Source organism: Apis florea, unplaced genomic scaffold (assembly GCF_048593485.1).
Source record: "Apis florea isolate Af1SG1 unplaced genomic scaffold, ASM4859348v1 contig_1615_pilon, whole genome shotgun sequence".
Lineage (NCBI taxonomy): Eukaryota > Metazoa > Arthropoda > Insecta > Hymenoptera > Apidae > Apis > Apis florea.
Genome location: NW_028256416.1, coordinates 727,635 through 752,677, shown reverse-complemented (window position 1 = coordinate 752,677; position 25,043 = coordinate 727,635). Strand labels below are relative to the sequence as shown.

General features: G+C 38.2%; 5 protein-coding genes and 1 long non-coding RNA gene across 8 annotated transcripts in view; 4 read left to right on the top strand and 2 right to left on the bottom strand.

Moving 5' to 3' along the window:
• Nucleotides 1-1,937, bottom strand: part of LOC100866480 (uncharacterized) — a 37,668-nt gene extending 35,731 nt beyond the window's left edge. The window contains exon 1 of the mRNA XM_086905719.1: nt 1,798-1,937. The gene's annotated coding sequence lies outside the window, so the exon portion shown is untranslated. The remainder of the gene's footprint in view (nt 1-1,797) is intronic.
• Nucleotides 593-1,771, top strand: LOC105736359 (uncharacterized). The gene is made up of 4 exons (XM_012490613.3): nt 593-943; nt 1,042-1,153; nt 1,234-1,387; nt 1,520-1,771. Exons 1-4 carry the CDS (start codon nt 770-772, stop codon nt 1,662-1,664), a joined length of 585 nt encoding a protein of 194 aa, XP_012346067.2. The 5' UTR covers nt 593-769; the 3' UTR covers nt 1,665-1,771.
• A 74-nt stretch (nt 1,938-2,011) lies between the features above and the next one.
• On the top strand, nt 2,012-3,472 carry Prosalpha7 (proteasome alpha7 subunit). The gene is made up of 4 exons (XM_003690158.4): nt 2,012-2,248; nt 2,339-2,421; nt 2,592-2,983; nt 3,072-3,472. Exons 1-4 carry the CDS (start codon nt 2,228-2,230, stop codon nt 3,338-3,340), a joined length of 765 nt encoding a protein of 254 aa, XP_003690206.2. The 5' UTR covers nt 2,012-2,227; the 3' UTR covers nt 3,341-3,472.
• Nucleotides 3,473-4,661: 1,189 nt separating this feature from the next.
• LOC100869205 (pinopsin) lies at nt 4,662-13,098 on the top strand. Its single transcript, XM_003690157.4, has 6 exons — nt 4,662-4,847; nt 7,020-7,114; nt 9,497-9,607; nt 10,919-11,178; nt 11,786-11,901; nt 12,731-13,098. Exons 1-6 carry the CDS (start codon nt 4,671-4,673, stop codon nt 12,938-12,940), a joined length of 969 nt encoding a protein of 322 aa, XP_003690205.2. The 5' UTR covers nt 4,662-4,670; the 3' UTR covers nt 12,941-13,098.
• Nucleotides 6,231-8,673, bottom strand: LOC147658789 (uncharacterized). Of its 2 annotated transcripts, none has more exons than XR_015291476.1 (2): nt 7,947-8,673; nt 6,231-6,484 (listed from the first exon to the last, which is right to left on the bottom strand). It is a non-coding gene; the product is annotated as an uncharacterized LOC147658789 (long non-coding RNA). The 2 variants fall into 2 exon arrangements; XR_015291477.1 differs by lacking the exon at nt 6,231-6,484 and adding an exon at nt 7,533-7,819 and having other exon boundaries at nt 7,947-8,660.
• Nucleotides 13,099-18,891: 5,793 nt separating the features above from the next.
• On the top strand, nt 18,892-24,180 carry Ugt50B3 (UDP-glycosyltransferase family 50 member B3). Of its 2 annotated transcripts, none has more exons than XM_086905790.1 (7): nt 18,892-19,310; nt 21,931-22,197; nt 22,328-22,526; nt 22,645-22,821; nt 23,127-23,444; nt 23,575-23,800; nt 23,880-24,180. In XM_086905790.1, exons 1-7 carry the CDS (start codon nt 19,308-19,310, stop codon nt 24,016-24,018), a joined length of 1,329 nt encoding a protein of 442 aa, XP_086761916.1. In that variant the 5' UTR covers nt 18,892-19,307; the 3' UTR covers nt 24,019-24,180. The 2 variants fall into 2 exon arrangements, with proteins under 2 accessions (XP_086761916.1, XP_086761912.1); XM_086905786.1 differs by having other exon boundaries at nt 18,911-21,397.
• The last annotated feature ends 863 nt before the right edge of the window (nt 24,181-25,043 follow it).

Here is a 25,043-nt window from a genome sequence, read left to right as displayed (position 1 = left end):
ACTAATAATATATTAATATATTCTTCGAGAGATGAGGAATGTCTCTTCGAGATATAATTTAAGATATAATTTTTTTTCTTCCTTTTTTTTTTTTTCTTCTTCTCCTTCTCGACAAACTTTGGCTGAATATTTGAACAACTCTCATTTGTAATCGATTGCTTATGGACAAGCCGTAGACACGCCATCGATGAATATTTGATCAAACAGTCTACGTATTCGTCAATTAAAAAACTACTTTTATCTATTTTCAAATGTGATAGAAACAAAACTTAAGCATCGTTCGATTCAATTCCATTCGTTAAAATTTCTTAAAATCAAGAACGATATTTATTTTTTTTTTAAACAAATATCCGCAAAGATGCCTCGATAAAGTAAAAGTTGCAAAGCTTTCACCATTTATTTCCGTCGACTTTTATGAAAGAAAGTCTGGTCAACGTTTGGTTAATAAACGTTATTAAACGATTCCGCGTGGAAAACCATCACAATGGGAGAAAAGAGAGTTTGACGCGAGATGCACAATAAGATAACCGCTTTACGGTTTGACGGGAAGACGAAATGCCTGCTTATAAAAATTACTGTCCCCAACGAGCACGATGCCATTTTGATACATCGTGTCGTGGAATCAGCGCGCTATCCCTCTCTCCATAAGAAAAACTTCTTTTTCAAATGTATTCGTACGATGGACAATTTGATTTGAAATAGAATTTGTTGAATTCGACAGTTTAGCTTTGCTCGTTTAGCGATTTTATTAAATATTAAAACCAGGAACATGTTGAATGGGAAAATTTTGATTGTATTTGGATTGGTGAGTTATGGAGTTTTTGCCAGAAATGCGGATAGCAATCGTGAGTTTCTTAAAGAGGCGAGTAACAAGAAACATGGTGGCTCTATGTTGATGGAGATAGCGAAGGAGATTGTGCAAAGATCTTCGACCAGCAGCCAGGTGAGATGATATGAAAAATTGGATAAACTCGTCAGAAATTGTGAATATGAATAAATAATAACATTAATATTCAAGTATAAGACGTGGTTTCGTTTCAGGTGTTGAATCTAAATTTATCAAATTTGTTATTGCTTTTGGTGTTGAAAGCGGTCGTTTTTAGTGCTGGATATTTAGGACATCATGGTTACAAAGGGCGTGAATTGGACGAAGGTCTTTCTTTGATGAAAATTATTGACATTGAAATGATTGAAACGATTTTCAAGTATTGAAATTAACAACATTACTTTCAGAAAACGTAGTATCCGAAGGTGAAGCTACACTGGCATTGGGATATTTAATGGGAGATAGTTGTCTGTATAGAGCAGCTTGTGAAGAACCTCACATTGCGAAGGAATATTTAAGAGCTGCGGAAATAATAATCGAAACAATGAAATTGTTGCCACAGTACGTACTTTTGAAGTACTTATGAATGTTCTTTAAATTAAATTTCCTTTTTTTTTTTTTTTCAATTGATAACTAGTGAATACGTTTTTAAAACAATTTTTAACATTTTTAACAATTGAATATATTTTTTAGCGGTTTGTTGATTGAAGGAACGCACGAGAAAACATTGGCAGAAATTCGAAAAGCCATCGAGCATGGTGTTACAGATGGGTGTCCGCCTGAATATACTTGCAAAAAGGAGAATATTAAGAATTTCTTGAAAAAAAATAGAAAGTGAAAGTATAGGGATATAAATAATTTCTTTCGAAAGAACCTGTAGTATTACTTGAATATTAATATTTTAATATTACTCGAATAGAAGAATAAAGTGATTTCTATAATTTATTTTATTTTATTATAAATTTCATTACCTGCTCCTTTCTTCTAATTTCGAATTACTGTACTTATGCGCCATTTTTATGCTCTTTAACGATGTTTTGATGTTCTTCGGTAAATAGAATATATTTTTTTTCAAAAAAACACATTGATAAAAGAGAACGAAGAAAAAATCTTATCTTAAACGACACGTATATTGAAAATTCCAACAAACAACATTATTTTATCCGTTTTTTCCGTTTTAATTTCGTGTTTCAAAGAAATCATGTGTCATCGCTATGAATGTTTGAAAACTACTGAAAGTTTTCGTAATCGCCGTCAGATGTCGATTCGATAGTTTGATACCTAACCAAACACACGTAGCTGACGATCAAGTTTTGATTTTCGCCTATTCACGCCGTAAAGTGTATAAACAATTTTTGTACTTAAAGTATTGAAGTACTTGTAATTACGACCGAGTGAAAAATGAGCTCTATAGGCACTGGGGTAAATATTTAAAATATAATTTTGGATAAAATTTGAAAAAAACTGTTGATTAAAGGCAATAATAAAAGCTAACCTCTTTATGATTTTCAGTATGACTTGTCTGCGTCTCAATTTTCACCGGACGGACGTGTATTTCAAGTAGAATATGCACAGAAAGCTGTCGAAAATGGAGGGTGAGCGTTTATTTATATTATTTTTTAATTATCGATTTACTTTACTAATTTATCTATTCAATCTTTAAGAATATCATTATACAAAGAATCTTTAAATTCTTTTACTTCATTTTGCTAACGTCATTCTATTCATTTCGAAAATCATATTTATATATTTTTTGTATTTATAGAACAGTTATAGGATTAAGAGGAAAGGATGGCATTGTATTTGCAGTAGAAAAAATAGTTACTTCGAAACTCTACGAAGCTGGAACAAATAAAAGAATATTTAATATAGATCAGCACGTTGGTATGGCTGTATCTGGTTTGATTTCTGATGCTAGACAAATTGTAGAAATCGCTAGATCCGAAGCGTCTAGCTATAAGTCCCAATATGGGATTGGCATCCCTTTAAAGTATTTAAACGAAAGAGTTTCCATGTATATGCACGCTTATACGTTGTATTCAGCAGTTAGGCCTTATGGTTGTTCCGTAATTCTTGGTGCTTATGAACACGATGGTCCAGCTATGTATATGATAGATCCTTCTGGTGTTTCGTATGGATATTATGGTTGTGCTGTTGGTGAGTATCGACTTAATACATTTAAATAATTAATCTTTCTCCATTTTTTTTTAAATATATTATATCACTTGAAAATATCGTTCCATAGGCAAAGCGAAACAGTCTGCAAAAACGGAAATAGAAAAATTAAAGTTATCCGAAATGACGTGCAATGAATTGGTAAAAGAAGCTGCGCGTATAATCTATTTAGTTCACGACGAATTGAAAGACAAGCAATTTGAGCTTGAAATGAGCTGGGTTGGTAAGCATACCAATGGAAAACACGAACGTATACCAGCGAATGTAAAAGCTGAAGCTGAGGCAAAAGCGAAGCAAGCAATGGCAGAAGATTCAGACAGTGATACAGAAGATATGTAAATTGACACAAATAGTACTAAAGATACTTTTTATATTGTAAGTTATAATTTAAATATATACAAATTGCTATAGCAAAATAATTGTCATCACGACTCAATTAAATAAAAAAAATATTGTCTGTTCTTTATAAAATTGCCAAATTACATTCTTTTCATCACTTTTTCATCACAATCTTTTAGTTTTTCTCGTTTCGCAATTTTGTCTCGTTACAAAAAAAAAGGTATCGTGATCTTTTTCCCAATCATGACGTAACTTTTTAACCCGCTAAAAGAAAAATCTGCACTTGTGTTATATCGATGTGCGATCCTCTATCATATCGATTTACTTGACGTAAGTTTCCAAGTGTTCACAATAATCCACGAATAATGAATATAATCCCCTTTACCGAGATTAATCGGATTTATAAATTTTTCAGCTGACTGACAAACGATTTCTTTAAAAATTGAAACGCACGAAAACCACATACATCGAATCGTAATTTTTTTCTTTCTTTCCTTTTTTTTTTTTTTCGTAGAATAATTTTAAATTCTAATACACTTATCCAAACGAAACTCAGAAGAATCAAGCGATACAAGATTATTAGCAGACGTGGCAACGTATTCTTTCACCGCTTTTGCGTAAAAGCCAGCTTCGCTCGGCGTGACCAGATTTACACTCCATTATCACTATCCTCAAAAGGGAATATCCTTGGACACCAAGCGGCAAGAGAATAAAATCGAGGAAGGAGTATAGGGAAGGAAATTGATCGCGTCGAGTGGATTGAAACAAAAAAAAAAGAAGAAAAACACACACACACATATATATATATATATAACAGCACGTGGTGGTGGTTCGTTGATTTCTCGACAATGGGATCACAATCTACTACGCCGTTGGCGGATAAACGGGGGGGTTCTACGATACAGTGGCATGGTCCCTCGCGCATGCTGTTTCTCTCTGTACGCTTGGTTTTAGCCGGCAGCTGTGACTAGGTAGAGGAGGAGGAGGCTACCAGTGCGGTCGGAGGAAAGAGGGTAGTTTCATCCGGGCTTTATATAAGGGTAGGTAGAGTTTGAAACTTGGCCACTACATTTGTTTTTGATCGAGCCGATTTTCGCTCCTCCGCCCACGAGACAGGGAAATAAAATAATCGTACGAATAATCCTTCGTATTACGCTGTCTTTCCGCGTGTGTGTGTGTGTATACGCTGTCTAATCGGGAGAAACACGTGGTGCACGCCTTCTTCTCTTTGTTCCCTTTCGATTTTTCACGATTCGCGTCGATATACACCTCGTCGTGCATACTCGGTGGATAAGAGGGGAGAGAAGGAGAGGAATGTGTTTGAAGCACAATGGAGCATGTTATTTACGAGGATCAAGTAAGTCCGGTGATGTACATTGGTGCCGCGATCGCGTTGGGATTTATAGGATTCTTCGGGTTCACTGCGAATCTCTTGGTGGCGATCGTGATCGTCAAGGACGCGCAGATACTATGGACCCCTGTGAACGTGATTCTGTTTAATCTAGTCGTAAGTGATGATACACTTTTAACGATAATTCCTCGTTTGAGTTTTGTTTTTTTCGTTACAGATTTTTTTTTTTTTTTTTTTTTTTATGTGGAAAATCGATATAAAATTTTAAACGATATTAAAATATTCTTTTTTCGAACGAACGATCGTTTCGCGACGCTTATTGAACTTAACGAAACGCTTTTAAGTTTATTGAAAAAATTGACGAAGCGAATAAAGAGAAGCGATCGAAAACGATGGGATATTGTTCGTGTATGCGAACAGTTTGTAGATAAGGATCGAAAGGGATGCACAGTGTGACGGTTAGAATAGAATGGAAGACGTGTTGCTTCACGCGTTCTTTTTCCTCTGTGAAATATATTTTATATATAATTTTTCGCCGCATTTTTTCTAAAAATTTAAAAATCACGTTTAATCTCATCGTCACAGTGATACTAAATTGCATTACTACTAATTCAATAATATATGGATGGATGAAAGTGAAAATTTGATCGACGAATTTCAATTAAGTAATTTACAAAAAAAAATTTTTGTTCATTCGTTCAATTAAGATCGTGTTCTTGGCAAGTATTATTTGAAGATCGATATTTTTCTCTCGATAATATTTTTTTTTTTTTTTTTTTAATGGGACAAGTTTGTTAATGAACGTTGTTGCATCGATGATTAAATTTCCAAAGATTAAAACGAAATTGAAAGAAAATTTTAACTCCCATTTCTACATCAATTCAACACCTATTATTAAATATTTTTGCCTGCCATTATTTTTCTACACTTCGACACAAACATCTTCATTTTCAAATTATAGATATATCCAAAGTTCAATGAAATGGCGTTGAATAAAAAATTAGAATTAGAAAGAGCAATTCAATATGTTATTCGATATTTAAAGCATCGAAGAGTGAATGCACGAAAGAACGATTATTGTAAAAATTTTATCGATTCAATTTTTTGAATCTTGCGTTTCTTTTTTAATCACCAGTCAGATTGAAAATGAATATTAAAGATTCATCGTGGATAAAAGGGATGCACGAGAACGTAGGCGTCGCTGAGAAAAGAAAAGGGAATTGTCCAAGGATAGCTTTTATACAGAAGAATAATTCTCGAGGAGTAAAATTCTCGAATTTTAACGAACGAATTAAAAAATTCTATCTGTAATACACTCGGAACTAACTTTTGAGCTTTAATTTTTCTCGAATTAAAAAAAAAATTTCGCGCAACTTGTTTGGATGTAAAACACTTTTTACTGTTCACCCTCGATTTGATCACAAAATGCATATTTCCAGTGTTGTTGTTTCCTAAACCGGGTCAAATTGAACTCGTGATGGTATATTTCGTGTGGAATAGTAAGTCTATTTAGAAACTCGTTACGATAGCCTCAAAGCATTTACGCTTGCAAAGCAGAGTTAATTATTTATTTTACAAAATACGAGAAGCAGCAAAAGAGTCTTAAATATTTAAAAACGTTTCTGAAAATATCCTTCTGAAGCGAATCCATTCTTTTATGATTATAATTGTGGCTTTGAAAAATCGAAAAATCAATCATCACGTTCCAAAATCAAAGTTCTTCCGTCTTTGACCGTTTCGAGTGTGTTATGTTTCCTTTTTTCGACAAATTTTTTCGAATTCCACGAAACAATCTGAAAAAGAAAACATGAATATTTAATATTTCCACAAAATTATAGAAGACGCGAAAACAAGATTTCCATAAGGATCGCATTCTTCCGTTTATCGATTAACAACTCTCTCCCTTCTGCGTTTTGTCAAAATTAATATTTCAAGAGTGGATCGAAGCAAACGATAATTAAATGTACATTTCCCTTTCTCTTTTCATTGATTCGAGAAAGAGATTAAAATTTCCTGGCCTGGAGGGAAGAACTTTTGTAAAAACATTTAAACAATGATCATAATCTAAATAATCCACTAGATCATTTGTAATACGTACGAAAAAGGATATCGAATGTGTACATAATTTTCTTTAAAAAAATCGGGGCGAAAATGTTGAATTGAAAATTCAATCCATTTCGTATTAAATTTCGTATTAAAATTAAACTAAAATGTTTTAAATGTTAAAGACATAAGATAAGAAAATGATCGGATAATCGTTTCTTCTTTTTTTGGAAGAAGAAAAAGAAAATTCAGTGTCGAATAATAATACGATAATTTTCATTTCAGGTTGGCGACTTTTTGGTGTCCATATTTGGAAATCCTGTCGCGATGGTCTCTGCCGCCACTGGTGGATGGTACTGGGGCTACAAAATGTGTCTCTGGTATAACTTATATTGCTCGTTAAACCATAATATTTTTTCTTTCGTAACAAAGTCATATATCACGTATAATCTTCGTTCGTTTTCTCCTTTTTCACGATACGAACGGCAATTTTCACGAACATACAAACTCCTTTGAGCTAGTCGAATTTTTGTTCGAAAAATTAAGCGAAATATTCGTCTCTTCGTCTCTTTTACACTACTCGCGACGAAATGAATTATGCAATAAATTTTATCGAAGAAAAAGTTAAAAAAAAAAAAAAGAAACGGAGAAACATCGACAAAAATGTTCGTAAAAATTCGTAAAAATTCTTTCGAGGAAAAAAAATCTTTTAAAAATTGAATTCCCGATGGGAATCGAATGTCGAACGAACGTCGAAAGTGGAAGAAAGACAAAAAAATGATAAAGAAAAATTCAACGTTGCAGCAATATCAATTTATTTATTGGGGTTCTCCATTCCTGCTATTTGCACAACAACAATGAAATTTTTCTTTGCTGGAAACCCATGGAATGTCCCGATAGATACATCATAACCTCGTGTCTCAAGCGAGATCAATCGTCGACAAAAGTGAAAATTGGATTCTTTGTCACGCGTATATGTACACATAACGAATTGTTCCTTTTTTTTCTTTTTTTTTTTTTAAATAACGAGCTTGTAAAGCAACGGATGTTCCATTGAAAGCTTCTGCCGAAAGAGAAAGATTTTTCTGAAAAATGGAACACGGTCAACAATACACCGCCCTTCTCTTTATTTTTTTTTTTTTTTTTTTTCCCTTTCTAGCTCATATCTCCAAGAAAAGTATGATTAATTCACCAAGCAAACTTTGTACTTACTCCGTACTTGTATAAAATTTTTACGATATATCATTTGCAAGATCGTGATCGAGGTTGTATCATCCATTCTTTGAAGAGAATTTTATAACAAAGCTGATCGATAAATATTTCTTATATCGATCTTTCGTCGAACTCGAGTTTTTTCTTTTTTTATCCATTAAACATTTTCAAAATCTCCTTTTAATTTTCTTAAACTTTCACGATCCAATTACGCGTAATTAATTCAATTAAAAACTCGCGATCTTTTCTTCGATTTTTATTACCATCACTTTCATTCATAAAACGATCGTTTTATTATAGTTATATTCCCTTTAAAAACTCGTTTTAATCCTTTCCCATTTGGAGAACAATATTCTTCCAGATCAGATTCCAAACGAACTGCAAACGAGCCATTTTATTATTCCACTTTTTTCCACTTCCACAAGTCTCGATGAAGAATTCAATTCGTGTAAATTTACAAATCGCGACCATCTGGTTCGTTAAACAAATCAACGCCCTCCCATTATCAAAACCCGGTATAATAATTGTAATTGTTTAAACGCAAATCGAATGTAAGATAAAATAAGTAATTTATTTATTTTATATATATAAATATATAAGTAAGAAAATTACGAGTATAAACGAGTATATCGTGCACGATAAACGTAGAATGGAATCGTTGAACGCGAACAAACGCGTTTCTAACCTCATAATCGACGCGTTCGACTTCTATTTGCTCGCTTTTTTCGCCTCTCCTTTTCGACAAGTGTCTCCCCCTGTGTTCCACTTTTCTTCGTCTTTCCTTCAATCTCTCTCAACTTGCCATCTTCCTTCGCCCGACGACACTTTCTTTCTTCCTTTTTTCTCGCATCTTTCGTTTCAACTTCTCTCTTCATCAATTATTTGCACGTATAACAAGTGTAATACAACGAGTACACCCAAAACTCCTCCTTTTCTTTGTAAAGAGAAAAGGAAATATTGTTTAAATCCGATTTTTCGAATCCTTATTAAAAATTAATTCGAGAACGGATTCAAGGATCGGTTAAGAGTTGAAGATGTATTTATACACGAATAATTGCTTACAATTCGTGGAAGAGAAGGATCATCTGGATGAGCTGGAACATCTACCGCTCGCCGTACGTTTCGTAAAAATCCTGTGTTGTCTTTTTCAACCCATAAAACATCTCCTGTCGAAGCGGCAAAATTGAGAGAAAGTGTATTGTGCGCGCGTTTCTTACCGCAAAGCGGTAACCTCGCCGATTTGTCGCCGTTTAAACGTTCGACTTTTGAAGAAATGTCTAGAAATCATGGAGCGAGACGTTTAAATACGGAAGAAAAAAACGAGTAAGTCAACGATCGATGAATAGAAGAATGTGAAAAACTTTATCATTCGTCTTCTCGTCCATCATCGTCCATCATCTTCTCCATTCAATTCTATTTCTCGGCAAAAAATTTTCCAATTAAACGATCACAATCTTTTAAGATTTATCGTTACAAGTGCAATACAATCTCAATCACGACGTTCTTTTTTTTTTTTTTTTTTAGAAAATTTCCTCTCCTTTTTTTTTAAGGTATGCCTGGTTCATGTCCACTCTGGGATTCGCCAGTATCGGGAACTTGACGGTGATGGCTGTCGAGCGTTGGCTGCTGGTGGCCAGACCGATGCAAGCTTTATCCATAAGGTGAGGATTCGTTCGATTTTTCTTTCCCTTCGTTTCATAAAGCCGGAAATGTTGCGAAGGAACGATCATTTCGTCCGGGTGTTCGTTGAAAAAAAAGATATATCGACTTTGTTCGGCGGAGCAAAATGGACCGAAATTTCCACTTGTCGCGAGAAAAGAAATTACGAGAAACAGAACTGATCCATTTCCTCTTGTTCCATTTATACTCGTTTATTATTAAAACGCATTGTTGTGCCCCGAAAATGTGAAAATTATAAAATTACTTCGAAAACAATGAAACTCGGACAATTAAAGCGAGCACATTACGTTTCACTCCCGGCAAATAAATAAATATTTCCAATGAAAATTAATATTCGCGAGAAAATATTAAATCGATTAATTTTAAAATTTTTTCCTCGTCGAGGTGAAAAAAGTCGTCCAAAATGAATGTAGAAAAATGCAATTTACTAAATTAGATATTTTATCATAAATTAAGGGAGAAAATAAAAGGGTTTGTCACGCGCGAAATATCTTCGAAGAAGAATAGATCGTTTTTACCAGATAAGAAGATCGTGGCTCGATCAGTTTATCTTATATCCGATCCTGGTGGATCTATCTATCTCTTAAAATTGTTGACAAACGACGAATCATGATGATTAATTAATTATTCCTCGCGAATAATTATAATCCTCGTTTCGATATCGTGTACACTGATTCTTTTAATCAACCACGGATTAATAAATATAGTTCTCGTCAATTTTTAAGAATCTCGACGTTCTTTCTCTCGCCAGATTAAGAGATAATTCGAAGGGGTAGAGACGAAAGGGAGAAGATCTTCTCCACAGCGAATTCTCGTAACTTTGAGATTAATAATAAGATGAAAGCGAACCGGGATTGAAGTTTATTGGGTTTTTTCGCCTCTTCCCCTCCCCTTTTCTTTCGTCGAATAATAGGTTGCTTCGATTACTTACTTTAGAAACGCGAAAAAAAAGAAGAAAAAGAAGAAAAAAAGACATCGAAAAGAGGATGGTTGAATTATTCAAGTGTATTTTAGATAAGGTATTAAAGATAAAAGATTGGCTTTTAAATGGCAGCGTTACGATGACGAATGGACGAAATAAATCTTGGAAGACGACCTCCGCGTTAATTTTCCTTCAACCGAGGACGTTGAAACCACGTTGAAAACGTAGTATACGAAGTATAAGAGAGAACGATAACAAAGGATAAGAATAAATATAAATAAATTTTCAAATAAACATTTTACACTTTACACATTTACTTCGTTTTAGAGAGGATTGTGTAAAGAAGAAATACTTCGTCTGTTTTCGATAGACACGCGGCGATACTAGCATCCTTTGTCTGGATTTACGCGCTATGCCTCTCTTTGCCGCCATTGTTCGGCTGGGGAAGTTACGGGCCGGAGGCAGGGAACGTATCTTGCAGCGTGTCCTGGGAGGTCCACGATCCCGTCACCAACAGCGAGACCTATATAGGATTTCTCTTCGTGTTCGGCCTGATCGTCCCAGTTTTGACCATCGTTTCCAGTTACGCGGCAATCGTACTGACCTTGAAGAAAGTGAGCAAGAGGGCAGGTGATTTTCATTCAAACGATCGCCAATTTTCAATCGCCAACATCCTCTCCCTCCAACGTCTCAGAAATTTAAGCGACGCCTTGACTTTTAATTTCGATTCGAAAATATATCTCCAAAGCTTCTTCTTCCAGAACGTTTGGACGATTGTATTTCTTTCCCCCCTTCGAGACGAAGCACGATAAAAATGAAAGCTACGTGACAAATAATCAATGACAAGCGTACGCGTTGAACGGAAAGTTAGTGTCTTTCTTCTAGTGTCAAATGTCAATTTAGCTGTGAGTAATTTCATTTACAAACCTGCTTTTCTCCGTCATTTTCTAATTCATTTTTTTTTCTTTTTTTTTTTTTTTGGAAAGTGAAATCCCCTTCCCTTTCTATTTTTATCGTGCTTTATGATTCGTGCTTGTCTCGAATCGTCCATTTTTTCCTTAATTTTCCTAATAACGTGTTCTTATCTATTATTTAAAGTTTTTTTCTTCACACATGGAAAAATCAAACGCGAAGAAGAAATCTTTCTTTTATTCCTTCGCGTGTTTATAAGAGGGGAAAGAAGAGGACGGCTGGTCGTTATCCCAGAGGCGCGAAATTAGTCGGTTTTATGATTCAGGTGCAAGTGGAAGGCGCGAGGCAAAGATTACGAAAATGGTTGCGTTAATGATAACGGCTTTCTTACTCGCTTGGTCACCTTACGCTGCCCTCGCGATCGCTGCGCAATATTTCAACGTGAGTATTTACCAAGATTTACGTTCTATAAACATTCAAACAATTGAGAAAAAAAATACAAATATCGTATATGTAAATACTGTATACTCGCGGACAATGCCGCAACAAGTTTAACAAAGGCAAACAGAATATTTCGCGTAGAAATATATAGCTTCCTGTTATCGCTCAAATTTATCTTTTCGTCCGGCCTCTTTTCGTTGATCCGTCGACTGTATGTCCTTATCCTGTGCGCAATAGCGTTTTCTCGTTGCGTTTCTTTTTTTTTCAATTTTCGAAAATTCGAAAAATGCGGAAATTAATAACAATAAACGTTTACACGATTCGGCTCGAAACGCGTCAGAATTTTCTTTCGAACGAATGGATGATGATAGCTTTTGAAACGTGAGACTCGAATCGTGTGAGAAAAAAGAGACGCGAAGAGAGAGAGAGAGAGAACCGTGACGCGACAAAAAACGAGTCACGACAAGGACGAGCAAATCTATTTGTAAACAACCGCACGAGTTTTTCCATCTCGTTCTCCGCCCTCGAGAACGAGCATAATTTTCGAAAACTAGGGAAAGAGAAAATTTGTTTCTAAACAAATTAACGTGTACACGATTAATTCGCTTTAATCCCTCGACCTCGCCACTTTTGAACGCGAATGTACACTCACAAAGTGAAAGCATTATTATTTTCCGTTACCAACAGGTGTCATTAACACGCGCAACGCCATGACCGGACGCATTAAACGGCATCGCCTCGAGAAAAGAGAGAGAGAGAGAGAGAGATAAAAGAAGAAGAAGAAGAAGAGAAGGAAAAAACAGTTAATTTTTTTCATTCAAATTTCTAGGCGAAACCATCGGCGACCGTGGCCGTGCTTCCAGCCCTGCTGGCCAAATCCTCCATCTGCTACAATCCTATAATTTACGCCGGTTTGAACAACCAATTTTCCCGTTTCCTGAAGAAGATCTTCGACGCGCGAAGCTCGAGGACCGCGGCCCCCGACAGCCAACACACAGCGTTGACCGTGATGAGCAAGAGGCAGGAGCAAAGGAAATGAGGACCGCTATCCTCCATCGGGCGGCCCAAGCTTCGAATTGAACGCTCAACGAATCGTGAAATCGTTGGATATAAGCGTTGTTCCAACAGACCGTGCATCGATATATCAAAAGATAATTTAATCTTAATAATAAACTCGCCTCTTTCTTTTATCTTAAACCTTAACTTCGCCTCGTCAGCTTCGGATCGATTTTTTTTTTATCTTTATCCGATACTTACACGAACTCGAGTCGAATCTTTCTTTCTTTCTTTCTTTCTTTCCTTCGAATCTGCGCATTTTCGATGAAAAGAGATTTTTTTTTTTTTTTAAGAGACGAGGGAAGAAAGGAGAAGGTTGGAAAATTTGGGTGAAAGGTAAACGGTCTTTCTACGAGAAATTACGTTACGCCGTGTTAATCGACGATTTCGTGTTCGTTTCTGTTCACGGGTGCGTGGATTAGTGTGACGAACGTAAGAGAAACGAGTCTGGAATTTTCTTTCGAACGAACGAAGCGTCCTGCGTTCGAATATGAAATATTTATCGATGCGGTGTACGATCGATGCGTACGATTCCAAAAAAAAAAAAAAAAAAAAAAGGAGAAGAGAAATTTGACAAAAGAGACGAAACACAATTTGATGAAAAGCGATTAGGTTAATATAGCATGTATCCGGATGGAGAGGAAGAGCGGCGTAGAATCTGGGTAAAATTTCACGGATGGCGCGGCGAAATTGCGCAGAGAGAGAAGCAAAAGGAGGCCACATAGAAAGTGTTAATCGTTAAACAGAACGCAAGTGATCGCAACGTTACCGAAAGAGTACAACAAGAATTTTAATTAAACTCCATTTACATCACACACAATCCACCGTTTTAAAGTCCATAAGGCTTTGTGGCTAATGGTAAATGAAGCCGCGTGTGTGGGAAGAAGAACGTATAAAGCAATGAAGCAATTACCGGGTCGGTTAAGAATCGATCGTAAAACAGACAACAACACGTTACCCGGCAAAAATAGTCGATAACCAATCAAATTTTCACCACCCCTAATGGAACAGAGAGATTTCACGCCCATAGAATAGTAATAAGTTACACACTGTTATTTTTTTCCCCCCCTTCCTCTCCCTCCCTCCCCCTCCGTCTCTCTCTCACTCCCTCTCGAGGAACATCATCAAACGGCATACGTTATGGAGGACTTGAACTTGGGGGAGGGGTGGGGGAGGGGGAGGGGGGGGGGGAATTCATATTGCGATTCGTAACACGCGCGATTATGCCACGATGGGGAAAGTGAAATCGCTAGGAAAATTCATCGCTTCCATATCGAAAAAAAATATCCTTCTCCGCTCGTGAATTTACTGCTCCCTGACACGATTGGCACACTTGTATATATTCGAAATTGTAGACAGAGTTTCCAACACTCCGGTCAAACTATAAAAAGAAAACGTTCGAAGGGAGGGAAATCTTTTCTTCGATTCGTGGAAGAAATTTTATTTTAAAGGGTTGTCGGAACGATCGGAGGGAAAAGGATTGGCACGAGTGTCGAGTAAACGCTCGTTGTTATAACACGTCGACGCGTCTCGCTCGATCATTATCGCAAGAGGAGATGGTTATCCTGCTTGTTAATTGAATCGGCACGCGAGCGACGACTAGTGGGAAAAAAGGAAACGAATGGGACGAACGAAACGGAAGCCGAGGTTTCTTTGTATGGAAAGATTGAAAATTCGGATTGCAGTAGAGATCGAGACGGGTTTGGAGGCAAAAGCAAAAAAAAAAAAAAAAAAAAAAAAAGAAAGAAAAGAAAAGAAAAAGGCCACGAAATAGGAGGTTGGATCTTCCATTTTTCCACGTTGTTGGCGCGCGATTCCTCGTCGATGGACGGCCAAAGAAATCCTTAGCGATGCATGGTGTATGGCGTGTTTATACTCTTCTCTCTCTCTATCGGGAGGAAGGAAGTGGAGCGATCGCGGTATCAAAGGAAGTTATTTGTTTTCAAACAGCTTTACGAACCATATCTAGTAGTAGAAATTTTCTTTGCTTCTTTTTATCTCGAGTATATATATAAATAAGATTAACGGTAGAAAATGATTTCTTCGTACCGTTTTAATCTTAAAATTAATTAACTTTTAAAAGTATTTTATGGATAAAAATATTAACTTTCCAAATAGATTTATCTCTTTAATGCTTTCTAGGTTCGATGGGATACATATGCACTATTATTATCGTTAATATTAAAAAGAATATGATTAATTTTTTCGCTTTGATCAATTTTTTTTTTTTTTTTTTTTTTTTTTGATTTTAAGTTGCGTATCTCCACATGCTTGTGACGTTTTTCGACAAAATCTGTGTTTCAATTTTATTCCTCTGTCCATTTCATGAAAAATGTAATTTTATCCGTAAACATCCAGGCAATTACTATTTCTGATGAAAGTGGAAAAGTGTTACACGTGTATTTTTTTTTTTTTTGCTCCAGTAACAAAATAGTAAAAGTTAAAATTCATATTATCTGGAACATATCGTTAAACCTTAATGATTTTTTTGACATTATCTTATCGACATTTTCAGCGTGGAAGTATACGAATCTTTTATTTACAATTTCCTTTAAAGATTATTCACCTTACTCATCTTACTCGATTGATCGATTAAATTACAAGACATCAAATATCCTTTTTAACAAATTAACAACGAATCTACGTTCTACGAGAAGAAATAGTAAAAACTCGGAAAAAACTTGTTCCACGATATTGAAAGCTGAAAGAACGATTGGCTTGGCGTAAAAATTAAAATTTTCGAGATTCGAATACGAATGAAATCGAGGATTGTTCATAATGCAAACGTTGGCTAACGGGCCCAAGCGTCTTTTCACACTAATTTTCAACCGTTTCAAAATCTTCTTTCAAAAGAGAGAATCTTTCTTCTCATTCTTTACTTAGCTTAGCTGGAGAAAAGAAAAGGAAAGCGGAGAAATGCTTAAAGGAGAACTTGATCGAACTTAGAAAAAGGAACGTTCGAAATTCGAGCGATATCGATCGTTTGAAGACGTTTGGACGATCTCGTTTCGCGCGAAACGATTGTAAAACGATGATAAGCGATAAAACGAGGCAGGTACAAGTGATTTACCTATTTGATCGAGTGTGAAAGGAGGCACGTTTCGTCAAGTGGACCATGGAAAAGATGGTTGGAAACCGTTGTGAATGCGATTCGTTTCGACATCCCCCCATTTTTATCCCATTTTATCCCATCCATCGTGAAAGGAAGGAGAAACATCTCCCTTCTCTATTTTCCAAAGATCGAATCGCTACGTTCGATTGTTCGAACGTGGATTATAATACGATCTCGAATGTAACGCGAAAGGTTTCGATTCGGTTTTATCCGCGCTTACGAAACGTTTTATCTTGCGCTTCGTTGCAAACCTGTACAAAGATCGAGGATTCGATCTTCCTTCCAGATCCGTCGGTCTTTTCGTTCTCTCTTTTTCTTTTCGCCCCCTTTTTTTTGGAAGGAAAGCGTCGCTTCCACGAAAAAAAGAGGCGGGCCGTTAAAGGAGGATTTTATCCTCGTGAATGGGGAGGGGGGGAACGAGGAGAAGAATGAAAGATAAAAATGAAAGATGATTTGTGCGTGACTTGTGAAGAATTTTCTCGTCTCGGATACTTGTTTGTGAACACGACGTTTAATGGAAGACGTTGCGTGCTCGAACACACTTCTTTCTTTCATTCTTTCTGTTCGATTGCGACACGATCGAGAAAGAAATCGATATGCACGATACGTGCAATAGGCGACGGTTTCGATATGGGATGGGCGAGGTGCAACCAACTGTTCCAACAGCAAATCGTTCTCCATCGAGTAACGGTACTCGAACTAGTGAAATTTGCCCTAATTCTTCATTTCTGCCGTTGATTCGCAACGTTCATGCGCGTTCTCTCGCGTTTTATTTTTCTCTTTCTCTCTCTCTCTCTCTCTCTCGCGCGCGCTTTTTATTCCGATCGTTAAGTTTCCGGGCGATTTAGTTGGGGAATTCGAATATATTTGACGCGCGATCGAACCCGATAAAATTTGAATTTAAACGTCAATTCAACGCTCACTTATCACGTTTCCAAGAAAATTGCCGAATCGAATTTTCAAATTTTCGTTGCTTCACTTTTGTATCGCTGTACAAAAAATCCAGTCCGGTTTCCAATCCGCTTCCAGAAATTTCGAGAAATAGATGAGGAGGGAAAAAGGGAAAATACTTTCCCACAAATTTTGTTCTCCACGCAGAAAGTCGGTCGTCGAACGGAAAACGAGAGATCAGATTAGATTGCCGATCCATTTGAATCGGTAATTGAAGGTTGTTCGTTCGACGCGATGATTATTCAATGTCTCGTATATCTCGTTTCCTTCTGTTTGAAATATTTAAAAAAAAGAAAAAGAAAAACACGAAGAGACACGCGATCGAACGAAGGACAAGTGAATTTACAAGTGTGAGAAAAAGATTTAATGGATTCCAATTTTATTTCAAGCGGCTGTCAGCCGGTAAAAAAATCTTGATAAATCTTTCATTGATAAACTCGATATCGGAGGGGAGGGAAAAAAAAAAAAAAAAACGCGAGAGAGAAACTCGATCACAGTGTCGAGATTATCGGAATATTGAAAATTTGGGTGTGTAAGTTTTATCGCCTTAATAAAAAAAAAAAAAAAAAAAAAAAAAAGAAAATTCCTCTCCCCATAAAATAAGCAAGATGATGATTATAAATTTCAATTGCTCAAACTCACATCGAATCTTTGACACTTTTATCGACACTTGTGTATACACCTTATCCGATTTTTATTTTCGTTTATCTCGCGCTCGTTCAAACCGATTCGTTCGTTTCTTTTTCTTTTTTCTTTCCTTTTAGAAATCGGAAATCGCTCGGATTAAAAACTTAGACGAGAGTCGTTTTATCGTATCTACCTCCACACGGTGGAGGATCGATCGATCGTGTATTTCTTGCCTCCAGACCCGTTATTTGATTCCACTTAAACGAGCGTTTTAACTTTTTAACTCGTTCCAATCGTTCGAAAGAAAAAAAGAAGAAGAAGAAAAAGACATCGTCACTTTACGTTACACAATCCGTGTTTTAGAGATTTATTTAACGAATTTTCAACTTTCACTGCGTACCGTCCGAAGTACCGTTCATTCATCCACGGGAAAAGAATGGTCTTAAAAACGGGCGGCCGTGAAATTAATCATCGTGCTCTCTCGTTTAGGCCTTCTACAAGTGCACGCCACCTTCGGAGAAGCGATTGAAAGCCCTATTAAAAAAATATCCTCTTTTCGCGCTCGTCAACAAATTGAACGGGTTAAAACTGTGTCAAGATTTGAAAAGATTTCAAAATCAAATCTTGAACAAACGTTTCTTTTCAAAGTTGCCGTTGCGTAAAAAGCACGGGAAACAACGTTAAAAAAATAATAAAAACGATGATGGAAAATTTGAACGGAGAACAGAATCGCGCGAAAAGGAAAAAGAAGCGATTGTCGTATTATCGTTAAAACCGAAATGATGGATGGATCGAGCCAACGACGATGGTTAAGGATCATTCGATTAAGAGATCTCGGATAATGTTGCAGCAAATTGTCGTCTTATAACCGTCCACGTTTATTTATCGATCACGCGTAGCCAACAACCAACCACTTCTCCTGCTTCTCTTTCTTGTTTTACGCATGCTGCGAATAACGACGATAAACGACGATCCTGTAAACGAACGATTTCTGTAAAAAAAAAAAAAAATCGACCAACTCGAGGAGGATGAGTTTCAAAAGCAAAAAAATAGAAAAGAGAAGAAATCCACCCTCGTCGTCGTCGAAGGAACGCAAACGAAATAAAACGAGAGATCGGATGGGGATAAATCGGGTCTCGATCGATCGTTGCATCCGACTGTCAACATCGACGGGGACCATCGCGAAGAAGTCACAAGTCCTCTGGTGGGAGGCAAAACTCTCTCTCTCTCGAGCACAGCTGATCATTAAAGCTGCCGCTGGCCAGTCAAACTTTCACGCTCGGCCATATCCAAGCTTCGTGCGTCCCGACGCGTCCCAGTGCCTCGCAAAGTTTCGCGAAAATCGCCATCGCCCGATCTTTCATTTCTCTCTCTCTCTCTCTCTTCCCTTCCCCTCTCCTTTTTTTCTCCAAAATCTTGCGTTCGAACGTTTTTTAAGGCGGTATTCTCGATTCGACTCCGATGTAAATAAATCCTCCGATTTTTCGTAGCTGGGAAGAAGAGGAAGAGGAAGAAGAGGAGAGGAGGAGGAGGAGGAGGAGGAAGAAGAGGAGGAGGAAGAAAGAAGGATGAAAAGGAGGTTGTTGTTGTTAATCGATGGAAAAGTATTGGTGAAAGAGTATCGGCGGAGAGGAGCAGGAAAGAAACTTCTTTCGTGGAAATGGTAAGGAGATCGATGTTGAACGAGTGCGCGAGAAAGGAAGAAAGGTGATACGCGTAAAAGGAAGAAAATCGCGGACGAGTGCCGCGAGGTAAGAAAAAGTGGCGGTTCGATCGACCGCTTTTTCATTCGTCGGAAACGATTTTTCAAGGAACCATTGTGCGCGCCAACACGGTCGAAACGTGCACGAAACGAGGCTTCGTTCTTTTCGTATTTTCGTCACGGTGGTGGCGCGCTTCGCTGACGAACGAGAAAATTAAAAAGATCGAGATTTTTCGACATTCTTCCTTTTCGTTCTCCCTCCCCCCCTCCCCCATCCTTCGAGCAGAAATAGGGAGTTCAATAGGTGATTTTTCTTTTTCTTTTCGATCCGTTTGATTCCCGTGGAACGCGCGTGAATTTGGCGCACGATCAGGAACGGAGACGACCCACTTTCGATAATTAGTATTCCACTTCGATCCCTCTTCCCAAAGAAATCTCTCTCTCTCTCTCTCTCTCTAATTATCCTATCTTCCAAACTATTTTTCAAACCTATCCTCTAATTTTTCAAAATTATCGCTCGATATCGCTCCTCGACCATCTTTTCTCTTTTAATCTCGAACCGCTTCTTCTACTCTACCTCGTCTCGCTTCCTCGAAAACTTTAACCCGGCCTCTCTTCTCTCGTTCGAAGAAGATCGTTCGTTCAGTTCGCAAAAGGACTCGGCATCTTTATCCTATTGAGGGCGAGCACCCGTTCAAATCCATTTTTCGAGAAAAGGCGGTCGAGGAGGTTGTCCTCGAAGGGATTTGACTCGAGGAGATCTCTGTCGATGCGCCATTAACGAAACTCTCGAATTTATCGCGAGTTTCGTCGGTCGAAATCTCGAGGCGAAGAGAGAAAAGGGAAAGAAAAAAGAAAAATTCGAGAATTCTTCCTCATCGGCCACGTGCGTAAACACGAAGGTCGATACGATCAAGAAAATTAAATATATACACGTGTATATATATATATATATATATACACACATATACGTCACACAGAGCATGGAAACACGTTTCATTCGGACGCAAACACGTCTCCAATCAGTACACGTTTTGTTGTATGCTGGCTTTCTTTGAAACGGCGCGATGATGAATAAATAAATAAATCATTACGCATAGTCGTGGCAAACCGCGGCGCGGTTTATCTCGAAGCTCGGGATAAAGAATTATCGCGGAAACGAACCTGATCGGTCATGGTCCGTCGTCCTCCACTTCACCTGTACAAATGACGGGGGAATAGAAGAGGCTCGTCTCGACGACCCTCCTCCTCCTCTTCCCCTCCTCTCAACAAGAGACAATCGTCCCATGGCCGTTTTTTTCCCTCCTTTCCTCCTCCTCCTCCTCCACCTCCTCCTCTCTCTCTCCCCCCTTCCCTCCCTCCCTCCCTCTCTCCTCCAACACCCGTCATTACAATGATAATGGATCAGCCTGTTTTTTCCATCCTCCCGCTATGAGGCGTGCACCACCAAGTGTGCACACCACCAAGTCTACGTTTCTCGGCTGAGAAAGAAAAGAGGAGACGTGAAGAAGGGAAGGGAGAAAAGGACGGAGGATTCACGCTCGAAACACTCACGGGCGAAAATAATCGGGGAATAATACCTTTGAAGAGATATTAATAATAAAAGCGGATGAGGATAAATAATAAGGACGACGTGGGGGGAAACGGAAGGAAGCGAGGAGGCGAGAACGTGTTATATACGTGTTGGACGATGATTTCGTTTCGAGAGGAAGATCGCTCGAACGTTATCGATTGATCGTGGTTGGGAGAGAGAAAGAGGAGAAGAAGCGCAGAAAACGCGGAGAAAAAAGGAATTGCTCGTAAGGATGAGGAATCGAACAGCGGTGGTCGTCTCCTTCGTCTCGGCCTTCGTCTCGATATTTTGCGATCGGGCGGCGGCCTACAACGTTCTGATGGCCACCATGGGTGGGACCAAGTCTCACACCATACCTTTCGTCGCGTTGGGCATCAGTTTGAAAACGCGCGGACACAACGTCACCCTTTTAAGCGCGTTTCCGGGACCGGCTGCGAGCAATGGCCTCCAGGAGTTCGTCCCTCCCATTTTCCAGGTAATTCGAACACCTATTTCTTTTTTACACCCTTTGTTTCTTATACGAACTCTTTTCGAGATTCTAATCTACTCTTTGGCCGAGGTGGTCAGGGAGTGCCAAAGCTCTGTGTTTTCGATCAAGACCGATCGCAAGTTTTCTGCTCGTGGCGGAGGAGAGACGTAGAAAAGGGATTGGTTCGCGTGCAAACAGTTTGAATTATAAATCGCGGGAGAATCGAGAAGCGAGCGGGGAATTTAGCGAACGTTCCAACCAACTGGATGCGAAGCGCGAGGACGTTTTAAAGAAAGAAAATTCGAAAATTATTCGAATCGAACGAATAGCTTTATGTAATAGCTTCATGTAACAAGATACGCTTTTTGATACGCAAACTATGCACAGTGTTCAGGCGTGTTCAAGTGTTTCTACCTCTTTAAAATGAACCGATTTTGCCAAATTAAATAAATAAAAAAAAAAAAAATTGCAACAGAGGCTTTTCTTTCTCTAAAATTCCCCAATAATCTGAAATAATTAACGCGCATTATCAACGGCAGGCTTACGTCGGCAACTACACGTCCGAATGGGATCTGGTTGGCGCGAGGTTCCGGGACGAGATGCCGATCTCGCCGTGGGACGCGATGCGATATGCATGGGAGTCTTGCGAGGCGTTTCTTCGCGACGAAATATCGGTGGGCTGGGTGAGAAGGGGTGAGGCCGATCCTCGAAAACGGTGGGACGTTGCCGTGGTGGACGGGGCCTTCCCCGAGTGCCTTCTGGGTGTTCTTCACGGCGAGGACGTGCCGACCATCATGCTCAACACGGTAACAATTCCCTCCTCTTTTAAACGTATTATTCTATTATCGAATGAATCTGTGTAAAATTGATTTGAAAAACTCGAGGGAGAGAGAGAGAGAGAGAAAAAAAGGTTATCTTGTGTCGTTACGATATCAGGTGGCCTTGTACAGCGGGTCGATAAGCCGGCAAGGGAACCCGTCGCCGTGGTCCGTCACGCCTTACTTCGGCAAATCCTTGACGCAGGACATGAGCTTGGCTCAAAGGATCGTGAACGCCGCCTGCCTCGTCACTTTGAGGATAATGCACTGGATCATGATCACCGGATACCTTCAACCGGTTCTGAGAAAGTATCTAGGTATCGTGGTTTACTTTATTCGCTCGTTCGTTGATTTCGTTCATCCTCACTTCCCCCCCCCCCCTCCCCTCTTTTCTTCTCCTTTTTTTCTGGAAAAAAGAAAACTCGTTTCCAACAGGGAATCAATTACCCGACGTGCGAGATCTGACCACGGAGATTCCCCTGACACTGCAGAACAGTCATTACAGCGTGGCAGACTCGGTCCCTTACTTGGCCAACGTGGTGAACGTCGCGTGCCTCCATTGCAGACCCGCGACTCAACTTAGCACGGATTTGGAGACTTTTTTGCAACGCGGTGAGTCGTTGTTTCGTAAATCAAATTATGATGCTCAGATTGCCCCTCTCCCCCAACGCGTGCGAATTCGACGTTTCAATTTTGCCGTCAGACGTTCGAATAAATATTACTTTCGTATTTCGAGCACGGAATTTGTAGAAACGTTTTTCTGATCGATGTTAAGTAATAAATACTTCGAGGAAATTCTTGAAAGAAAGATTACTACCGTTACTATTTTGTCCTCTTCCCACGATCGATCCGAACGGGGAACATTTTCGTCAATTCCGAAAGTATTATTGGGTATAATGGCGAAAACGTTGGCGCAGGTTTCATCTTCGTTTCCATGGGTTCGTCGGTCCGCGCTTCGGGCATGCCCGAGGCGCTTCGTCAAATCTTCGTGGCAGCCTTTGCCACGCTTCCGTGCAACGTTGTATGGAAATGGGAAGGTATGAAGATCAAAGATCTGCCATCGAATGTCAGAACGGCGGCGTGGTGGCCGCAGCAAGAGCTATTAGGCCATTCGAAGCTTCGAGCGTTCGTCTCCCACGGTGGACTTCTGTCTCTGCACGAGGCCGCTTATCACGCCGCTCCCACCCTCGTTTTGCCCGTTTTCTGCGATCACGATGGAAACGCGGCACAAGCTGGTCAGTCGAATAAAATTGGACAAATAATATAACGAGTTTTTTTGAAAGGGGGAGTGAATTTTTCAGAAAATCGAGGGAACGAAATGATTGGATTAAAAGTTGGATTAAGATACGATTTCTTTCGTTGCAGAGAAATTGGGTTACGCTTTGGTAATGGATTTGGCCGGGATATCCATCGGCAGTCTTCGCGATGGGATTCTCAAGGTGGCTGCAATTCACAACAACTCGTATAGAACAGCGGCGAAAAAGAGGAGCGCGTTGCTACGAGATTTACCGATTAATCCTAGAAAATTGGCCACTTGGTGGGTGGAACATGTGGCCAAGTATAAAGGAGAACATTTGAAAAGTTCTACGAGGTAGGTTTACCGACGAAACTTTCTCTAAAAAGATTCTCGCGCGATAATTAATATCGGAATATGTAACCTACTGTTCCAGGTACATGAGCGTTATTCACTATTATTCCATCGATGTGGTAATATTTTACGTGATAACATTAACGCTATTGATGTACGGATTAAAGAAATTATGCTGGAGGACTATATCCAAGCAAGTTGTTAAGAAGAAAATTAATTAGACTGAATAGTGTCAATTTTGTAGCGATATAAAATTGCGTTCTCTTTTAGTAGCATTTTTTAGTAGCATTTAATACCGTTGTGATCATATAAAAGCACCTTGCAATCGTAATCAAAATGTACTGTAAAAAAAAAAAAAAAAAAAATCTGAATATTTGATAACATTTCTATCGTGTTAAAAATGAAGGTATATCATCGTCGTACAAATCGTACAGATCTCTATATTAACTACCGTTGATTACTGTTACCAAACAAATTTGAAACAAATTTTAAAATTTTAACGTAGACGATATTTCTTATTATCATCTGTAAATAAATCTGTAAAAAAAAAACAAAATAGCTAAAAATATAAAATACTTTTAAAGTCGATTAAAAAAAAAGGATAATAATAATAATAATAATAATAATGATAATAATAATAATAATAATAATAATAATAATAATAATAATAATAATAATAATAACTATAATAATAGTAATAAAAACATTTATCGATTCATAATAAATACAGCGTTTATATTCGAGAATTTTATTAACGCAGTACGTTCGCCTGTTTGCAAACATTAGAGATAAAATTTTACGTGACGCGTTTTATACTTTTTTTTTATACATAGAGCGAGCCACGATTAAATTTGAATAAAAAGGATCAGTCATCGCGAACGCATTAATCACTTCTAACGAGTTTTTTTTATACGACCTTCATCGAGACAAATATAAAAAATAATACACGATACTGTCGTTCAAAACAATGATCCAACACCACAACAAAAAATGTTAAAAACAAGTTACTAATACTCGCACGATCAACACGACACTGACAACACACATTTTCATTTTCGCCTCTATATACAATAAAGGATGATGTACGTACTTGAGGGGACTTATCGAAAGTTAACCTATCAGCATTGCCCACCATCGAAATTTAGACTCGTTGCCATTCCGATCCGTTTAAATGATAAATATTCACGTTCGGGACAATAATTTGGAAAATAGACGTAGTCTTGTTCGACTATTTGCAGCTTCGGCA

Bases quoted from the DNA above. Each gene is read 5' to 3' on its own strand.
- LOC105736359 (XM_012490613.3), top strand. From the start codon at position 770: ATGTTGAATGGGAAAATTTTGATTGTATTTGGATTGGTGAGTTATGGA. The intron at 1,154-1,233 runs GTCTTTCTTTGA...CATTACTTTCAG, and splicing joins AGGGCGTGAATTGGACGAAG to AAAACGTAGTATCCGAAGGT. The intron at 1,388-1,519 runs GTACGTACTTTT...TATATTTTTTAG, and splicing joins ACAATGAAATTGTTGCCACA to CGGTTTGTTGATTGAAGGAA.
- Prosalpha7 (XM_003690158.4), top strand. From the start codon at position 2,228: ATGAGCTCTATAGGCACTGGG. The intron at 2,249-2,338 runs GTAAATATTTAA...TATGATTTTCAG, and splicing joins TGAGCTCTATAGGCACTGGG to TATGACTTGTCTGCGTCTCA. The intron at 2,984-3,071 runs GTGAGTATCGAC...ATCGTTCCATAG, and splicing joins ATATTATGGTTGTGCTGTTG to GCAAAGCGAAACAGTCTGCA.
- LOC100869205 (XM_003690157.4), top strand. From the start codon at position 4,671: ATGGAGCATGTTATTTACGAGGATCAAGTAAGTCCGGTGATGTACATT. The intron at 4,848-7,019 runs GTAAGTGATGAT...TTTTCATTTCAG, and splicing joins TGATTCTGTTTAATCTAGTC to GTTGGCGACTTTTTGGTGTC. The intron at 11,179-11,785 runs GTGATTTTCATT...TTTATGATTCAG, and splicing joins GAAAGTGAGCAAGAGGGCAG to GTGCAAGTGGAAGGCGCGAG.
- Ugt50B3 (XM_086905786.1), top strand. From the start codon at position 21,155: ATGAGGAATCGAACAGCGGTGGTCGTCTCCTTCGTCTCGGCCTTCGTC. The intron at 22,198-22,327 runs GTAACAATTCCC...TTACGATATCAG, and splicing joins CGACCATCATGCTCAACACG to GTGGCCTTGTACAGCGGGTC. The intron at 22,527-22,644 runs GTATCGTGGTTT...CGTTTCCAACAG, and splicing joins GGTTCTGAGAAAGTATCTAG to GGAATCAATTACCCGACGTG.